Here is a 19,872-nt window from a genome sequence, read left to right on the forward strand (position 1 = left end):
GTAATCAAGGCACTATAATTTAATGTAAAAATTCAAAAGCCTTTATTGTTTTACGGATTATGCATGGGAAAAACACAGACGCGTTGCGGCTACAGCCTCATCAGGGTGATAAAGAGTATTGGTGGAGAAACAGGTGTATATGCCAACTCTCACAGGAAGTGACTCAGTTCATTACCATATGTAATAGAATTGGGAAAAAACACATTCAAGATACAGAGATACAGAAAACAAAAAAAATTGATGCTTACTTACAGGCTCTAACCAATAGTGAGAAAAAAAGGTATGTGTGTGCGTGTGTGTGTAGGTAAGTAAAGAAATAAAACAACAGTAAAAAGACAGCAAGGCTTTATACAGACACCGGTTAGTCAGGCTTATTGAGGTAGTATGTACATGTGGGTATGGTTAAAGTGACTATGCATATCTGACGAACAGAGAGTAGCAGTAGCGTAAAAAGAGGGGTTGGCGGGTGGTGGGTTGTGGGACACAATGCAGATAGCCTGATTAGCCAATGTGCGGGAGCACTGGTTGGTCGGGCCAATTGAGGTAGTATGTAAATGAATGTATAGTTAAAGTGACTATGTATATATGATAAACAGAGAGTAGCAGCAGCATAAAAGAGGGGTTGGGGGGCACACAATGCAAATAGTCGGGGTAACCATTTGGTTACCTGTTCAGGAGTCTTATTGCTTGGGGGTAAAAACAGGATGGCAGGCAGCTTTGCCCCAGTGACGTACTGGGCCGGACGCACTACCCTCTGAAGTGCCTTGCGGTTGGAGGCCGAGCAATTGCCGTACCAGGCAGTGATGCTCTCGATGTTGCAGCTGTAGAACCTTTTGAGGATCTCAGGACCCATGCCAAGTCCTTTTAGTTTCCTTGCCATGAGAATGGTGGCGTGTTCGTTGATCCTTTTCCTGTAGTCCACAATCAACTCCTTAGTCTTGGTTAAGTTGAGGGATAGGTTGTTATTCTGGCACCACCCAGCCAGCTCTTTGACCTCCTCACTATAGGCTGTCTCGTCGTTGTCGGTGATCATCACTGTTGTGTCGTCTGCAAACTTAATGATGGTGTTGGAGTCGTGCCTGGCCATGCAGTCGTGGGTGAACAGTGAGTACAGGAGGGGACTGAGCACGCACCCCTGGGGAGCTCCAGTGTTGAGGATCAGCGTGGCAGATGTGTTGCTACCTGCCCTCACCACCTGGGGGCGGCCCGACAGGAAGTCCAGGATCCAGTTGCAGAGGGAGGTGTTTAGTCCCAGGATCCTTACCTTGGTGATGAGCTTTGAGGGTACTATGGTGTTGGCAGCTGAGCTGTGGTCAATGAACAGCATTCTCACATAGGTGTTCCTTTTGTCCAGGTGGGAAAGGGCAGTGTGGAGTGCAATAGAGATGGCATAATTCGGGGATCTGTTTGGGCGGTATGCAAATTGGAGTGGGTCTAGGGTTTCTGGGAGAATGGTGTTGATGAGAGCCATTACCAGCCTTTCAAAGCACTTCATGGCTACAGACGTGAGTGCTACGGGTATGTAGTCATTTAGGCAGGTTGCCTTTGTGTTCCTGGGCACAGGGACTATGGTGATCTGCTTGAAACATATTGGTATTACAGACTCAATCAGGGACATGTTGAAAATGTCAGTGAATGTCAGTTGGTCAGCACATGCCCAGAGCACACATCCTGGTATTCCGTCTGGCCCCGCATCCTTGTGTATGTTGACCTGTTTAAAAGTCTTACTCACATCGGCTACGGAGAGCGTGATCACACAGTCGCCCGGAACAGCTGATGCTCTCATGCATGCCTCAGTGTTGCTTGCCTCGAAGCGAGCATAGAAGTGATTTAGCTTGTCTGGTAGTCTCGTGTCACTGGGCAGCTCGCGGCTGTGCTTCACTTTGTAGTCTGTAATAGTTTGCAAGCCCTGCCACATCTGACGAACGTCGGAGCCCGTGTAGTATGATTCAATCTTAGCCCTGTATTGACGCTTTGCCTGTTTGATGGTTCGTCGCAGGGCATAGCGGAATTTCTTGTAAGCTTCTGGGTTAGAGTCCCGCTCCTTGAAAGCGGCAGCTCTATCCTTTAGCTCAGTGCGAATGTTGCCTGTAATCCATGGCTTCTGGTTGGGGTATGTACGTACTGTGGGGATGGCGTCCTCAATGCACTTATTGATAAAGCCAGTGACAGATGTGGTGCATTCCTCAATGTCATCGGAAGAATCCCGGAACATGTTCCAGTCTGTGATAGCAAAACAGTCCTGTAGTTTAGCATCTGCTTCATCTGACCACTTTTTTATTGACCGAGTCACTGGTGCTTCCTGCTTTAAATTTTGCTTGTAAGCAGGAATCAGGAGGATAGAGTTGTGGTCGAATTTACCAAATGGAGGGCGAGGGAGAGCTTTGTAAGCGTCTCTGTGTGTGGAATACAGGTGATCTAGAATTTTTGTTCCCTCTAGTTGCACATTTAACATATTGATAGAGATTTGTTAGAACTGATTTGAAGTTTCCCTGCATTAAAATCTCCGGCCACTAGGAGCGCCGCCTCTGGGTGAGTGGTTTCCTGTTTACTTATTCCTTATACAGCTGACAGAGTGTGGTCTTAGTGCCAGCATCTGTTTGTGGTGGTAAATAAACAGCCAGGAAAAGTATAGCTGAAAAGTCTCTAGGCAAGTAGTGTGGCCTGCAATTTATCACAATATACTCTACTTCAGGCGAGCAAAATCTATAGACTTCCTTAGATGTCGTGCACCAGCTGTTTATAAATATGCGCAGACCGTGTGGTAACTGCAATCACTGCCATCATATCGTAAAAACAAATACCAAGTGCAACTGCTACACTACCTACTGTAAATGGTGTACAGGCTGGATTATTTATAGCCCCATGTGGGTTATTTTACATAGGACATACTAAGAGAAGGCTCAAGGACAGGGTGTCTGAACATGTTTATGCTATAAGAACTGCTAACGATACGTTTCCGGAGGCTAAACATTACAGACATGCTGGCCATGGTAGCCCAAACTCTCTGAAAGCAATGGCCATCTCAAACGTCTCCTACAACGTGAAACGTTCTGGATCTTTAAATTAAATCAACAGTATTGCAGGGTCTAAATCGGGAAATGTTTTATTCTCCCTTCCTGTAAGATATATGTAATTTTCTTTTTTGTTCTCCATTCTTATTTAAGTTTGGTAACATGAACTCATGTGTACATAGTATGTATTTTTCTTTTATGATTTTGCATTTCTTTTGAGGTGTTGCAAATTATATATATATATATATATATATATATATATAATTTATTGAACCACTTCCTGTAAAAGTTGGGATATACACCTGTTTGTTCAACAATATTCTTTGTCACCAGGATGAAGGCTGTTGTAGCCGCAGCGCTGTGTTTTTTAATTCTTACCATACATAAGCCTTAAAACAACAAAGGCTTTTACATTTTTGACACTAAATGAGAGTGTCTTGATTCATTCTTGAAGTTTGTTTGCACAAAGGCTTTCCTGGCATTGTTTACTATCCAGCACCAACTTTATATATATATATATATAGTATCCCTTGATCAAAGAGCACCCGATTTATTAAATATAAACCAAAGAAGTGCTCCTCTCCTGTGCCTCTACTTTTAAAATAGTTTAGTATGGGCTAAAAAGAGTAATCATTTTCAGATTCCAATAATAATAATAATCACTACTTCCAATTATTGATTGTTTTTCGGAATGGAAAGAAAAACGAAATGTTTAACGCTCTTAGAAACTAAGCCGAACAACATTATTGTTCACCATTTGGTTCATGATGTATATTGCACAACTGTATACATTTGATTTAATAGTTTATTGATAAGGAACACAAAAATAATAACTGTACATTCCTGTTAATTTGCATTGTACAGACTACCAGATACAGTACTATATGTTTTGTAATGATACATGTTTTGAATTCATCTAAAAGAAACCAAAGAGTAATCATTAGGTGATTTCTTGTGTACCTACAATCTGACAATGTTCTTTCTAAATATCAGGGAAATAGCACACTGTAAAATAAAGTATCCACACATTTCATTTTTGTGCCTCTGCCTTTTCTGTAAGCCTCACAAATTAAAATAAAACTTTGCACAACAAGAAAGACCTCTTGATGGAATAATTGAAAGTAATACTCGTGTATGATGGTTTGCATGTGGACATTTAATCTATAAATGATTCATGGAACACTCCCCAAAAACCTTGCACCAGATAAAAAATAAATGTCAATTTGAAAACCACATTGAGCTCTTCCTAGTTTTATATTTGCTTTAGAGCAGGAATGAGGACATTTTTCAGTAGTACTAACACATACAAGGGTTGCTGTATGTTATACATTTTAAAACATATTTTTAATGTGGAATATCACTGTAGAAATCATGGTTTTCAATTCATTTTAGCATACAATTCAAGAGAACTGGTCCCTCAGCTGATGGCTGAGAAGACACCCCACCCTTGTTTCATGAATGCCACACACAGTTCTCATCATATGTCAGATTAACACATTATGCAGCCACCTTGGCTCTGTGAAACACTCTAAAGATCCTCTGTTTAATCTCTTTAGTCTGTAAACCATATATTATGGGGTTGAGACAAGTAGGGACCACACTACCCAGAACACTGCTCACTTTGCGCAGGTCTGTAAAGGCTGGGAAGCGGTGGAGGACGATAATGGTAAACCCACATCCCAGCACGATGAGATAGACCAGTAAGTGGGTGCTGCAGGTTGTCAGGGCCTTGCTGTTTAAAGAGCTGTTTTTACTGCTCAGACATACAATGGCGATCTTGAGATAGGTGAGACTGATGCTGCCTATGGACGAGACAAACAGCACAACAGTAAAGATTAAGCCATATATGTTATTTATGAACACACTCTCACAGGAGAGCTTGAATAAGGAGGCGTTGTCGCAGTAAGGGTTAAATATGTTAGACCTGCAGCGTGACAGGCGGATGGTGAGGCCCAGCAAAATCCCCACTAAGACCATGGCCACCCCCCAGGCAGACATAGACAACCTGATAACCATTTTGTTTGTCATGATGGTAGCGTACCGCAGGGGGTTGCAGATGGCCACATACCTGTCAAAGGCCATTATCATGAGAACGGTGTGTGATGTTGTAGCATAAACATGAGTACAGAAAGCCTGAATGACACACTCCGTGTAAGTGATATATCGCTCAGGAGCTGTGGTCAAAATGTCCCATAACAGACGAGGTATCATCACTGTAGCCCCGACTATGTCATTAAGAGGCAGGTTGCAGAAGAGGATGTACATGGGCTGGTGCAGGCTCCTCTCCATGGAGATCAATGATATGAGTCCGATGTTGGCTACCATTGTGAAGATGTAGATAATGAGGAAGAGGATGAAGGCAGGGTACGAGGACTGTTGTGTGACCTTTAACCCCTCCAGGAGGAGAACGTGGTTAGGGTACGTGTAGTTCTCCATTTGTCGGTCAGGGAGTAGCTTAGAATCTTGAGAGGAGAATTTGAAAAGATTAGTCGTACAACTTGGGAATCAGTTTCAAAACACAAACTTTGAAAGCATCTACTGATTTTGTGGTAGCAGAAGCAGATGAACCGTTTTCTTAAAGGGGTTAGCTTCTATCCAGCTCCAGCTGGTAGCTGTATATCTATCATCAGTCAGACGAGATGTAGCTAGCTAGCAAAGAAAGCTATACATTGTTATGGAAGGTTTATATGACACAAGTGATCTCAGCTATTTAGCTAAATAGCTATATTCTGCAAACAGCTGACCTAAGTAAGTTAATATCCTTACTTGATAGCCAGATAACTAGACAACATTACCCAAATAAGATTGTATGTATGGACATTTCATACACCAAAACACATTAAATTATATATATGAATCACTCGATTCCACACTAGATAGCAAAATAATAACTGTCCTTGACATGAAGAGTTGAAGTTAAGCACTAATATAAGCAGGTTTTCTACAGCTTTCTTCAGTGTCTTCAGTGTTCCAAGATGATTCCTGTGTTCTATCCCACCCCTCCAGACTTACTACAGAAACAACATCACAGCCTTTTATTTACAACAAAACCCACAATGTGATGACGAATATGTCAGTCAGGATGTAAACATGTACGTCATGACTCCATTGACACAAATTCCCAGAAGCTAATGAGGAAAGTAACAAACATGGCTTGTGGGATGTTGTCCACTTGGGCTTTGCAAATGTACAAAATATTACAAGGTAATTTGTGTTCAAGAGATTAAAGGGGAAGTTCAGTAGTTTACAACTTGATGTTAGATGGTTTGTCACGCTGACCAGGAGGAACTGTAATCCACTGTTTAGTTTTCTTTAAACAGCCACAAATGTCAGCAAGCTTTAGCCACCACCATCTAACAATCAATCAAAGTAATAGGGGCATGTGTGCATTCTTTTTATTGTTTAAGGTCCATTGTGTAACGTTGTGGGTGACCTCACCAAATTCACATAGAAGTGTGAGTTGTAGATCTGTCATTCTTATTGGAAGCAAGTCTGATAAGTGGTAGATCTGTTCTATGCCCCAGCAAACAGGAGATGTCTAAGGACATTAGGAAACGTTCCCTTTGGGTCCCTTTAAAGATTTTCTGAAACGTTCTGAAAATCATTTCGGAACATTAAGACATCATGTTTTTACTCAGGATCATAAGAAGACATTCAGTACAGGTCCCCGTTTGGTCAAGGTATAATTTTAAAATAAGGTATTTTGATGTCCATTAGGGAACCTTATGAAAAGGTTCCTATTTTGTTCTAATAGGACGTTATCCATGGTACATTCAATGACCACAAGTGGAAGTTTCATGGTAGTCAAGGGGGACATCGCATGATGGTCCCATGGTAACATTCAGGACCTTTTTAAGACATTCTCTCACAAAATGTCCTTGGGGATGTCGCTGGAACAAACCAAGAACTAGATAAAAAAAACTCAAGGGGATCATGACACAATGTTCTGAGAATGTCCTAAAAACGTACTTGGGGATGTCGCTGGAACAAACCGAGAACTAGGAAAAAACTCCAGGGAACCATGGCACAACGTCCTGACCACTTTAGGAAACCATTTCGTGAAGTTCCCGTGGATGTCCTAACGTCAGATTTTGGTTTGCAGGGGTGCTATTTCTATGCTTCTCCTTCTTAAGTCTCGCTTTTGTCTCTTTTTACTTTTGTTTTTTTTCACCAGCAAGTATTGGATACAACCTATTATTTGATACTATGTTGAAATTGTTTCATACATAATGGCCCTGTGATTTCACATATCGCACTCTACACAATGTTGCTTTTTGTATGATGTACTGTGCCAGTCAAAAGTTTGGACCTGCTCATTCCAGGTTTTTCTTTATTTTTACTCTTTTCTACATTGTAGAATAATAGTGAAGACATCAAAACTATGAAATAACACATATGGAATCATGTACTAACCAAAAAAGGGTTAAACAAATCAAAATATATTTTATATTTGAGATTCTTTAAAGTAGCCACCCTTTGCCTTGATGACAGCTTGCACACTCTTGGCATTCTCTCAACCAGCTTCATGAGGTAGTCACCCGGGAATGCATTTCAATTAACAGGTGTGCCTTGTTAAAAGTACATTTGTGGAATTTCTTTCTTTCTTAATGTGTTTGAGCCAATCAGTTATGTTGGGACAAGGTAGGGGTGGTATACAGAAGATAACCCTTTTTGGTAAAAGACCAAGTCCATATTATGGCAAGAACAGATCAAATAAGCAAAGAGAAATGACAGTCCATCATTACTTTAAGACATGAAGGTCAGTCAATCCGGAACATTTCAAGAACTTTGAAAGTTTCCTCAAGTGCAGTTGCAAAAACCATCAAGCGCTATGATGAAACTGGCACTCATGAGGACCGCCACAGGAAAGGAAGACCCAGAGTTACCTCTGCTGCAGAGCATACGTTCATTAGAGTTACGAGCCTCGGAAATTGCAGCCCAAATAAATACTTCACAGAGTTCAAGTAACAGACACATCTCAAAATCAACTGTTCAGAGGAGACTGTGTGAATCAAGCCTTCATGGTCAAGTTGGTGCAAAGAAACCACTACTAAAGGACACCAATTAGAAGAAGAGACTTCGACATTTGAAACACAAGCAATAGACATTTGACTGGTGGAAATGTGTCCTTTTGGTCCAAATTTGAGATTTTTGGTTCCAACTGCCATGTCTTTGTGAAACTCAGAGAGGTGAACAGATGATCTCTGCATGTGTGGTTCCCACCGTGAAGCATGGAGGAGGAGGTGTGATGGTGTGGGGGTGCTTTGCTGGTGACACTGTCAGTGATTTATTTAGAATTTAAGGCACACTTTTAACCAGCATGGATACCACAGCATTCTGCAGCGATACACAATCCCATCTGCTTTGCGCTTAGTGGGACTATCATTTGTTTTTCAACAGGACAATGACCCAACACACCTCCAGTCTGTGTAAGGGCTATTTGACCAAGAAGGAGAGTGATGGAGTGCTGCATCAGATGACCTGGCCTCCACAATCACTGACACACTGTGTACCAACACACACATGCAACATGGCACCAACAGAGTTGGTCGCCTTGATTCGCGTTCTAAGGAAACTATTGTCATGTCTTTGGTTAAGTGATATGACATGCTAGTCTATAAAATAATTTCTCTGTAATTAATATTACCTGATTAAGCTAATCAGGTAAATGTAATTAACTAGAAAGTCAGGGAACCACAAAATAATGTTTATAGAGCTGTTATCTTCTGAATAAACTCTTAAAGACCTGGTAATCTTTTACCTCAATAGTAGTCAATATTTAATCGTCACCTTATTTAGTCTCATCTGAAATGAACCCTGGATAACAAGTTGAATCAGCAATACAAAATTTGGTTTAATTATTTATTTACTAAATACCTAAATAATCAAACAGAATTACATCTACACAGAATGGATCATACAAATGATGTCATAAAGGAAAACGTCCCTAGTGGATGGAACAGATATGAAGGCTGGTTACACAAAGAAAGGTAGTTGGGTTTTGAATGAAAGAGCGGGAAGGAACAAGGGAACAAAGGAAGATGTTGTGTCTCTATCAGGCCGTAGGCAGCTACTCTGTCGTAAATACAGAATCTTATGTATTCTAAATAACCGCCCATTTGGAAAAGAAAAATGCAATGAATATTTACTCTGAGCTGCGCTTCGATCGGTTGGTCGTCGATGGAAGGCCGGATTGTCCTTTGAAGAATGTCAGGTGGTAGAACGGATACTTGGTAGTACTGTTGTCGTGTGGTAGAATAGGTGCATTGTCCGTCCTTTCCTAGCCCACGTTTACAGCTGCTGTTGTTAACGCAACAGCTAGGAGGTCTCACTTTTTTAGTGAATAAGAGTTTAAAGTTCATACCAAGTTGCCATGCTATATGATCATGCTATATTCTGGCTGGTATAGTCGAAATCCATCCTTCCGGCATGTAGGTCATCACCTTCACGTTGAGATTCGATGCTAATTTCGTTAGGTTCCTGTCGTTCAACCAGAGCTCACGCTGAGGTTAGCTTAGTTCTGTAGGTGATCTTGTCCTTTTAACGCAGGGACCGCAAGTCGTCACGTCCTTGGAACAGGAAGTTGAATTTTCGTCAACAGGTTTATATAGTGCTGAAAGAAGGGCGTGTTTCATAGGGGAAAGATATTTATGGGGGTCATAAACCTCCCCCAACTGGTCAACGTCATGACACTATGCAGTATTTTTATTTTTTTATGTATTATTTCTTACACTGTTACCCCAGGAAATCTTAAGTCTTATTACACATTAGCTGGGAAGAACTATTGGATATAAGAGCAACATCATCTTACCAACATTACGACCAGGAATACGACTTTCCCTAAGTGGATTCTCTGTTTGGACCACCACCCAGGAAAATGGATCGGATCCCAGTAGGTGACACAAAACAACGGCACCGCAGAAGGAGCAGACGGAACAGTCTTCTGGTCAGGCTCCGTAGACGGGGACATCGCTTACCGCTCCCGAGTATACTACTCGCCAATGTCCAGTCTCTTGACAACAAGGTAGGCGAAATGCAATTGCCTTCCAGAGAGACATCAGAGATGGTAACATTATCTCACTCGGGACATGTCTCACTCGGGATACCTTACCAGAGTCAGCCACCCGGTTTCTTCACTCATCGTGCCGACAAACAAACATCTCTCTGGTAAGAAGAAGAGCGGGGGTGTATGCCTTATGATTAATGAGTCGTGGTGTGATCATAACAACATACATGAACTCAAGTCCTTTAGTTCACCTGATCTAGAATTCCTTACAATTAAATGGCGACCGCATTGTCTACCAAGAGAATTGTCTTTGATTATAATCACAGCCATGTATATCCCCCCCAAGAAGAAACCTCAACGGCCCTGAAAGAACTTAATTGGACTCTATGTAAACTTGAAAACACATAACCTGAGGCTGCATTTATTGTAGCTGGAGATTTTAACAAGGCTAATCTGAAAACAAGGCTCCCTAAATTGTATCAGCATATCAAATGCGTGACCTGGATCATTGCTACTCTAACTTCCGCGATGCATCCAAAGCCCTCCCTCGCCCTCCTTTCGACAAATCTGACCACAACTCCATTTTGTTGCTCCCAGCCTATAGACAGAAACTTAAACAGGAAATGCCCTTGCTCAGGTCTGTTCAACGCTGGTCTGACCAATCTGATTCCATGCTTCAAGAATGCTTTGATCATGTGGACTGGGATATGTTCTGGATAGCCTCAAACAACAACATTGATTATACGCTGATTTGGTGAGCGAGTTTATTAGCAAGTGCATCGGTGATGTTGTACCCACAGTGACTATTAAAACCTTCCCCAACCAGAAACTGTGGGTTGATGGCAGCATTTGTGCAAAACTGAAAGCACAAACCACTGCTTTTAATCATGGCAAGGCGACCAGAAACATGACCGAATACAAACAGTGTAGCTATTCCCTCCGCAAGGCAATAAAACTAGGTAAGCGTCAGTATAGAGACAATGTAGAGTCGCAATTCAATGGCTCAGACACGAGACATATGTGGCAGGTTCTACAGTCAATCATGGATTACAAAAAGAAAACAGCCCCGTCGCGGACACCGACGTCTTGCTCCCAGACAAACTAAACAACTTCTTTATTTGCTTTGAGGACAATACAGTGCCACTGGCACGACCCGCTACCAAAACCTGCGGGCTCTCCTTCACCGCAGCCAACGTGAGTAAAACATTTAAACATGTTAACCCGGCCCAGATTGCATTCCTAGCCGCGTCCTCAGAGCATGCACAGACCAGCTGGCTGGTGTGTTTACAGACATATTCAATCAATCCCTATCCCAGTCTGTTGTTCCCACATGCTTCAAGAGGGCCACCATTGTTCCTGTTCCCAAGAAAGTTAAGGTAACTGAACTAAACGACTATCTCCCCGTAGCACTCACTTCCATATTCATGAAGTGCTTAAAGAGACGAGCCAAGAACCATATCACCTCCACCCTACCTGACACCCTAGACCCACTCCAATTTTCTTTCTGCCCCAATAGGTCCACATACAACACAATCACAATCACTCTGCACACTGCCTTTACCCATCTGGAACAAGAGGAATACCTATATAAGAATGCTTTTCATCGATTACAGCTCAACATTTAACACCATAGTACCCTCCAAACTCGTCTTTAAGCTCGAGACCCTGTGTCTCGACCCCGCCCTGTGCAACTGGGTCCAGGACTTTCTGACGGGCCGTCCCCAGGTGGTGAGTGTGGGAAACAACATCTCCACCCCGCTGATCCTCAACACTGGGGCCCCACAAGGGTACGTTCTCAGCCCTCTCCTGTACTCCCTGTTCACCCATGACTGCGTGACCCTGCACACCTCCAACTCAATCATCAAATTTGCAGACAACACTACAGTGGTAGGCTTGATTACCTAAAATGACGAGACGGTCTACAGGGAGGAGGTGAGGGCCCTCGGGAGTGTGGTGTCAGGAAAATAACCTCACTCTCAACATCAGCAAAACAAAGGAGATGATCGTGGACTTCAGGAAACAGCAGAGGGAGCACCCCCCTATCCACATCGACAGAACAGTAGTGGAGAAGGTGGAAAGTTTTAAGTTCCTAGGCGTACACATCACAGACAAACTGAAATGGTCCACCCACACAGACAGCATGGTGAAGAAGGCGCAATAGCGCCTCTTCAACCTCAGTAGGCTGAAGAGATTTGGCTTGTCACCGAAAACACACACAAACTTTTACAGATGCACAATCGAGAGCATCCTGTCGGGCTGTATCACCGCCTGGTACGACAACTGATCCGCCCACAACCGTAAGGCTCTCCAGAGGGTAGTGAGGTCAGCATAACGCATCATCGGGGGCAAACTACCTGCCCTCCAGGACACCGACAGCACCCGATGTCACAGGAAGGCAAAAAAGATCATCAAGGACAACAACCACCCGAGCTACTGCCTGTTCACCCTGCTATCATCCAGAAGGCGAGGTCAGTACAGGTACATCAAAGCTGGGACAGAGAGACTGAAAAACAGCTTCTATCTCAAGGCCATCAGACTGTTAAACAGCCATCACTAACATCTCCAGCCATTTTAAACATTTTAAGTTGTATTTAATAAAAGTATCACCAGTCACTTTAAAGACTCAATTGTTACTACCTATTTAGTTTGCTACTATGTATTTACATTAGAGGTCTGTAAAATGAAAAGTTACCCAATATTCTCCTCCAGCCACTTCCAGCTGCCTGCTGTTCTCACATTTTTATAGCCCCATGAGAATGCGTATCTTGCATTGTATGATAAGTAATAAAGATGAACATCTGGAACATGGGCAGTTTTTTTATAGTAAATTCTTGTGTCTTTCCACATGAAGCCTGCAAATAAACAGTTTATCTCTTTAAATCAATGCTGAGGGAATTGAAGTGTTATAACTGACATGAGAAAAGAAAGTCTATGGAGTATGTTCATCTTTATCACCTCTGCTCTACCGCATAGTGATAAAGGTAAAACTGTTCATCTCTTAATGTCAATCATCCCTGATGGTTTTTATTAAAATATCTTACTGATTAGTGACCTGATATTTATCCCAAGGTATTTCATACCATTTGATTTCAATACGAAAGGAGCAGTACCAAGTTGGGCTGGAAAAGTCTGGTGGGTCAGATGAATAGCCTCGCTTACTCCAACGCAGCTAACAACAAACGTTCCCACACCATTATAGAACATTTTCTTAAGTCTCATTTGGCTAACATTTTCATTGGAATGTTACAGTGATCTGCAAGGACTGTTTCCAAGAGACCATTCCCTTAATGTCAAACAGAACTTACCCGTGGTGACCATGTTCTCTGAATATTCAATATTCATGTTCTAGACATGTTTTGTTGTTACGTTTCAAGAATATTCCTGTTTCCAGTTTTCTACGGGTTAGGAGACTATTCTGTCAACCTCATACCAAACATACACAGACCATTTCTTTGGGACCATCAGGTGACATCCTGACGACTGATACACAAGAATGTTCTTCCATGAAATGTGTTTAGATCATTCATATCTTACATTCTGAGAACATGGTAACCAAGTTCTGGGTAAGTTTTGTATGATCCCCTAACTGACGGAAAACTGGACACTCAAACGTCAGGGGAACTTTACGGGTAACATAAAAAAAACATTCTCTCTCCCTTGTACTGTTAGCTGGGAATTCACTTTATATCCAGACTTGGTATTGAACAGCTGGGATATGACAGTGTTAGTAAGATATCATCAGCGTATAGGTTGTGGGCATTGTTTGTAATTAAGTAATACTCTTGTATGATACTCTTGTATGATGATTTGCATGTCAAAATCTTTCAATTATTCATAGAACACACCCCCTTCCTGTTTCTTTTTCATCCTGAAAAACTCCTCAACGATTACAATAACATGATGCAGCCACCACTATGCTTGAAAATATGGAGAGTGGTACTCAGTAATATGTTGTATTGGATTTGCCCCAAACATAGCACTCTGTATTCAGGACAAAAAGTGAATTGCTTTACTACATTTTCTGAAGTATTACTTTAGTGTCTTGTTGCAAACATGATGCATGTTTTGGAATATTTTTATTCTGCACAGGCTTCCTTCTTTTCCCTCTATCAATTAAGTATTGTGGTGTAACTACAATGCCCCTGATCCATCCTCAGTTTTCTCCTATCACAACCATTAAAATCTGTAACTGTTTAAAAGTCACCATTGGCCTCATGGTGAAATCCCTGAGCGGTTCCCTTCCTCTCTGTCAACTGATTTAGGAAGGAAGCCTTGATGCATTGGATGCATTGATACACCATCCAAAGTGTAATTAATAACTTCACCATGCTCAAAGTGACATTCAATGTCTGGTTTTTTATTTGTACCCATCTACCAATTGGTGCCCTTTGCGAGGCATTGGAAAACCTCCCTGGTCTTTGTGGTTGAATCTATGTTTTGAAATTCACTGCTCGACTGAGGGACCTTACTTATATACAGTGGGGCAAAAAAATATTTAGTCAGCCACCAATTGTGCAAGTTCTCCCACTTAAAAAGATGAGAGAGGCCTGTAATTTTCATCATAGGTACACTTCAATTATGACAGACAAAATGAGAAAGAAAATCCAGAAAATCACATTGTAGGATTTTTGATTAATTTATTTGCAAATGATGGTAGAAAATAAGTATATGGTCAATAACAAAAGTTAATCTCAATACTTTGTTATATACCCATTGTTGGCAATGACAGAGGTCAAACGTTTTCTGTAAGTCTTCACAAGGTTTTCACACACTGTTGCTGGTATTTTGGCCCATTCCTCCATGCAGATCTCCTCTAGAGCAGTGATGTTTTGGGGCTGTTGCTGGGCAACACAAACTTTCAATTCCCTCCAAAGATTTTCTATGGGGTTGAGATCTGGAGACTGGTTAGGCCACTCCAGGACCTTGAAATGCTTCTTACGAAGCAACTCCTTCGTTGCCCGGGCGGTGTGTTTGGGATCATTGTCATGTTGAAAGACACAGCCACGTTTCATCTTCAATGCCCTTGCTGATGGAAGGAGGTTTTCACTCCAAATCTCACGATACATGGCCCCATTCATTATTTCCTTTACACGGATCAGTCACACTGGATCATCAAAATGCTCTCTAGCAAACTTCAGACGGGCCTGGACATGTACTGGCTTAAGCAGGGGGACACGTCTGGCACTGCAGGATTTGAGTCCCTGGCGGCGTAGTGTGTTACTGATGGTAGGCTTTGTTACTTTGGTCCCAGCTCTCTGCAGGTCATTCACTAGGTCCCCCCGTGTGGTTCTGGGATTTTTGCTCACCGTTCTTGTGATCATTTTGACCCCACGGGCTGAGATCTTACGTGGAGCCCCAGATCGAGGGAGATTATCAGTGGTCTTGTATATCTTCCATTTCCTAATAATTGCTCCAACAGTTGATTTCTTCAAACTAAGCTGCTTACCTATTGCAGATTCAGTCTTCCCAGCCTGGTGCAGGTCTACAATTTTGTTTCTGGTGTCCTTTGACAGCTCTTTGGTCTTGGCCATAGTGGAGTTTGGAGTGTGACTGTTTGAGGTTGTGGACAGGTGTCTTTTATAGTGATAACAAGTTCAAACAGGTGCCATTAATACAGGTAACGAGTGGAGGACTGAGGAGCCTCTTAAAGAAGAAGTTACAGGTCTGTGAGAGCCAGAAATCTTGCTTGTTTGTAGGTTACCAAATACTTATTTTCCACCATAATTTGCAAATAAATTCATAAAAAATCCTACAATGTGATTTTCTGGATTATTAAAAATTGGTCATTTTACCAACCACATCAGATCTTTTTCTGATAGATAATCGTCTGATAGAAAATTGTATGTGTGGGGTACAGAGATGAGTCATTCAGAAATGATGCTAAACACTAGTCCATCCAATGTGACTTGTTGGGCATATGTTTACTGCTGAACTTATTTTGGCTTGCCATAACAAAGGTGTTGAATACTTATTGGCCCAAGACATTCCAGGGTACATTTTTTAAATTAATTTGTTAAAATTTCAAAAAACATAATTCCACTTTGACATTATGGGGTATTGTGTGTGGGTCAGTGACAAAAGTCTCAATTTAATCAATTTTAAATGCAGGCTTTGTTGTAACACAACAAAATGTGGAAAAAGTCAAGGGATGTGAATACTCTCTAAAGGCACTGTATATCATATATTTTTGTTAAAGATTTAACACAACATCATGCAGCCACCTTGGCTCTGTGAAACACTCTAAATATCCTCTGTTTAATCTCTTTAGTCTGTAAACCATATATTATGGGGTTGAGACAAGTAGGGATCACGGGGAACAGCACACTACACATTTGGCCAAGTTCTGCATATTTTGGGAAGCGATGGAGGATGATAATGGTGACTCCAAATCCAATCACAATGAGATAGACCAGTAAGTGTGTGCTGCAGGTTGTCAGGGCCTTGCTGTTTAAAGAGCTGTTTTTACTGCTCAGACATACAATGGCGATCTTGAGATAGGTGAGACTGATGCTGCCTATGGACGAGACAAACAGCACAACAGTAAAGATGAAGCCATATATGTTATTTATAAGCACACTCTCACAGGAGAGCTTGAATAAGGAGGCGTTGTCGCAGTAAGGGTTAAATATGTTAAACCTGCAGCGTGACAGGCGGATGGTGAGGCCCAGCAAAATCCCCACTAAGACTATGGCCACCCCCCAGGCAGACATAGACAACCTGATAACCATTTTGTTTGTCATGATGGTAGCGTACCGCAGGGGGTTGCAGATGGCTACATACCTGTCAAAGGCCATGATCATGAGAATGGTGTGTGATGTGGTAGCAAATAAATGAGCACAGAAAGCCTGAATGACACACTCTATGTAAGTGATATATCGCTCAGGAGCTGTGGTCAAAATGTCCCATAACAGACGAGGTATCATCCCTGTAGCCCCGACTATGTCATTAAGTGGCAGGTTGCAGAAGAGGATGTACATGGGCTGGTGCAGGCTCCTCTCCATGGAGATCAATGCTATGAGTCCGATGTTGGCCACCATAATAAAGATGTAGGTGATGAGGAGGAGGGTGAAGGCAGGGTACGTGGACTGTTGAGGGACCTTTATCCCTTCCAGGAGGAGAACGTGGTCTTTGTATGTGCGGTTTTCCATTCCCCACTGAGAGGGCAGCTCAGAACCTTGAGAGGAGAATTTTAAAAGATTAGTAGTAAAAACCTGGGGAATCAGTGTCAAAACACAACGTTTGGCTGCTTAAAAAAGTAATCTACTGATGCTTGTGGTATCAGTAGCAGATAAACAGGGTTACTTAGAGGGGCCGTCTGCCCCGCCACGTTATTTGGTAAACAGCTGAGGGATGGGGCTGGAGAAATGTTTGTTTTCAATCCAACTCCTGCTTGCAGCTGTAACATTAGCTATCATCTGTCAGATGAGAGCTGGATAGCTAGCTAGCCAGCAAAGAAAGCTATATATTGTTTTGGAAGGTTCACATTTCACATATCATAGGTAGCTAGCCAACATTACCCTAACAAAACTGTATGGACATTGTGTGCACCAAAACACATTACATTTGTCATTAGAATCACCACATTCCACACTATATAACAAAATATGAATTGTCCCTGATGTGAAGAGTTGGAGTTCAGCACTAACATAGGCAATTAAGTCTTCCACAGCTCTTTTCAGTGTTCCACGTTGATTTCTATGTTCTCTTTCACCCCTCCAGACTGTGTGCACAAACAACATCACAGCCTTTTATTTACAACAATACCAACAACAGGAAGATGAGTCTGTCAATCAAGATGTAAACATGGACGTCATGACTCTAGTGACACATTTCGAGGAGAAGCTAATGAGGAAAGCAACAAGTTAGAGCCTGTGGGATGTGGTCCATTTGGGCTTTGAGATTAAATAGAATGTGTGAGTTCCTTTCTCCATGCTACTGCAGTTTTGCTCATGTCATGTCCTTCAGCTGAATTGCACCTCCATAAGCAATAGATAGTGTCTTCCTTGATCACCGTGTAGCTGGTTTGAAAAGCTGTAATGAACTATGAATGGAAATCCGGGTCAAGCTGTATTCTAACAATGTCGTAAATATATTTTACCTTCCTTTTCATATCTACCCAATGTAAATTGCTCCTCAAAATGTTAAAAGTAATCTTACTAATGAACTAGAAATCATCTTTGTTTACATTCAAATGCATTATTAAAGCGGCAATATGTAGTTCAAACAATAACAGAGGGCAACCTCTCCAGTTCATAAAAGGAAATCAGTCAATTGAAATTATAATTCATTAGGCCATAATCTATGGATTTCATGACTCGGAATACAGATATGAATCTGTTGGTCACAAATATTGTCAAAAAAAAGGTAAGGACGTGGATCAGAAAACCAGTCAGTATTTGGATATTGGCGGGAACTGGAACACGCTGTCGTATACGTCAATCCAGAGCATCCCACATATGCTCAATGGGTGACATGTCTGGTGAGTATGCAGGCCATGGAATAACTGGGACATTTTCAGCTTCCAGGAATTGTGTACAGATGCTTGCGACATGGGACCGTGCATTATCATGCTGAAACATGAGGTGATAGCAGCGGGTGAATTGCACAACAATGGGCCTTTGGATCTCGTCACGGTATCTCTGTGCATTCAAATTGCCATCAATAAAATGCAATTGTGTTAGTTGTCCGTAGCTTATGCCTGCCCATACCAAACTCCACAGCCACCTTGGGAACTCTGTTCACAACATTGACATCGGAAAACTGTTCACCCACACGACAACATACATGCTGTCTGCCATCGACCCGGTACAGTTGAAATCGGGATTCATCCGTGAAGAGCACACTTCTCCAGCGTGCCAGAGGCCATTGAAGGTGAGTATTTGCCCACTGAATTTGGTTATGACCCCGAACTGCAGTCAGGTCAAGACCCTGGTGATGAAGACAAGCATGCAGATGAGCTTTCCTGAGATGTTTTCTGACAGTTTGTGGAGAAATTCTTTGGTTGTGCAAACCCTAACTTTCATCAGCTGTCCGGGTTGCTGGTCTTAGATGATCCCGCAGGTGAAGAAGCCGGATGTGGAGGTTTTGGGCTGGCGTGGTCACACGTGGTCTGCAGTTGTGAGGTCAGTTGGATGTACTGCCAAATTCTCTAAAACAATGTTGGAGGCGGCTTATGGTAGAGAAATTAACATTAAATGATCTGGCAACAGCTCTGGTGGACATTCCTGCTGTCAGCATGCCAATTGCATGCTCTCTCAACTTGAGACATCTGTGGCAATGTGTTGTGTGACAAAACTTTAGTGGCCTTTTATTGTCACCAGCATAAGGTGCACCTGTGTAATGATTATGCTGTTTAATTAGCTTCTTGATATGCCACACCTGTCAGGTGTGCTCACTAACAGGGATGTAAACAAATTTGTGCACAAAATTTGAGAGAAACAAGCTTTTTGTGGGTATGGAATTAGTGCACAAAATTTGAGAGAAACAAGCTTTTTGTGCGTATGTAAAATTTCGGGTATCTTTTAGTTCAGCTCATGAAACATGGGACCAACACCGTACATGTTGTGCTCGTATTATATATTTTTTAATGGTTTGGTAGCAAGCTTTTTTCTTGTTTGTAATACGTTTTTGGAGACTATTGTCCAAGTCATTGTTATTAAGAGTTTGTAACTCTAGCGTTGTAGTCTGATACCAGCTACCTAAATCTATTAGGTAATGTTATTTTGCAAGCTATTCTTAAGCTAGCTAGCTAGTTAGCTAACGTTAGCTTGATTATGTGTGGAACCATTGCTAGCATAGTCATTAGAAAATGAATCATTCGTCTGCTAATAATACTTACAAAAGTAAGTCTGT

The 19,872-nt window shown here is 41.9% G+C and overlaps 2 protein-coding genes across 2 annotated transcripts; both read right to left on the reverse strand.

Moving 5' to 3' along the window:
- Positions 1–3,801: 3,801 nt before the first annotated feature.
- On the reverse strand, positions 3,802–5,526 carry LOC118391205 (olfactory receptor 146-like). The gene has a single exon (XM_035782354.2). The coding sequence runs from the start codon at positions 5,448–5,450 to the stop codon at positions 4,512–4,514; it is 939 nt and encodes a 312-aa protein (XP_035638247.1). The 5' UTR covers positions 5,451–5,526; the 3' UTR covers positions 3,802–4,511.
- A 10,478-nt stretch (positions 5,527–16,004) lies between these two features.
- On the reverse strand, positions 16,005–17,721 carry LOC127906310 (olfactory receptor 52N5-like). Its single transcript, XM_052457930.1, has 2 exons — positions 17,667–17,721; positions 16,005–17,194 (listed from the first exon to the last, which is right to left on the reverse strand). The coding sequence occupies exon 2, from the start codon at positions 17,166–17,168 to the stop codon at positions 16,230–16,232; it is 939 nt and encodes a 312-aa protein (XP_052313890.1). The 5' UTR covers positions 17,169–17,194; positions 17,667–17,721; the 3' UTR covers positions 16,005–16,229.
- Between the last annotated feature and the right edge of the window lie 2,151 nt (positions 17,722–19,872).

Source organism: Oncorhynchus keta, chromosome 12 (assembly GCF_023373465.1).
Source record: "Oncorhynchus keta strain PuntledgeMale-10-30-2019 chromosome 12, Oket_V2, whole genome shotgun sequence".
Classification (NCBI taxonomy): domain Eukaryota; kingdom Metazoa; phylum Chordata; class Actinopteri; order Salmoniformes; family Salmonidae; genus Oncorhynchus; species Oncorhynchus keta.

Bases quoted from the DNA above. Each gene is read 5' to 3' on its own strand.
- LOC118391205 (XM_035782354.2), bottom strand. From the start codon at position 5,450: ATGGAGAACTACACGTACCCTAACCACGTTCTCCTCCTGGAGGGGTTA.
- LOC127906310 (XM_052457930.1), bottom strand. From the start codon at position 17,168: ATGGAAAACCGCACATACAAAGACCACGTTCTCCTCCTGGAAGGGATA.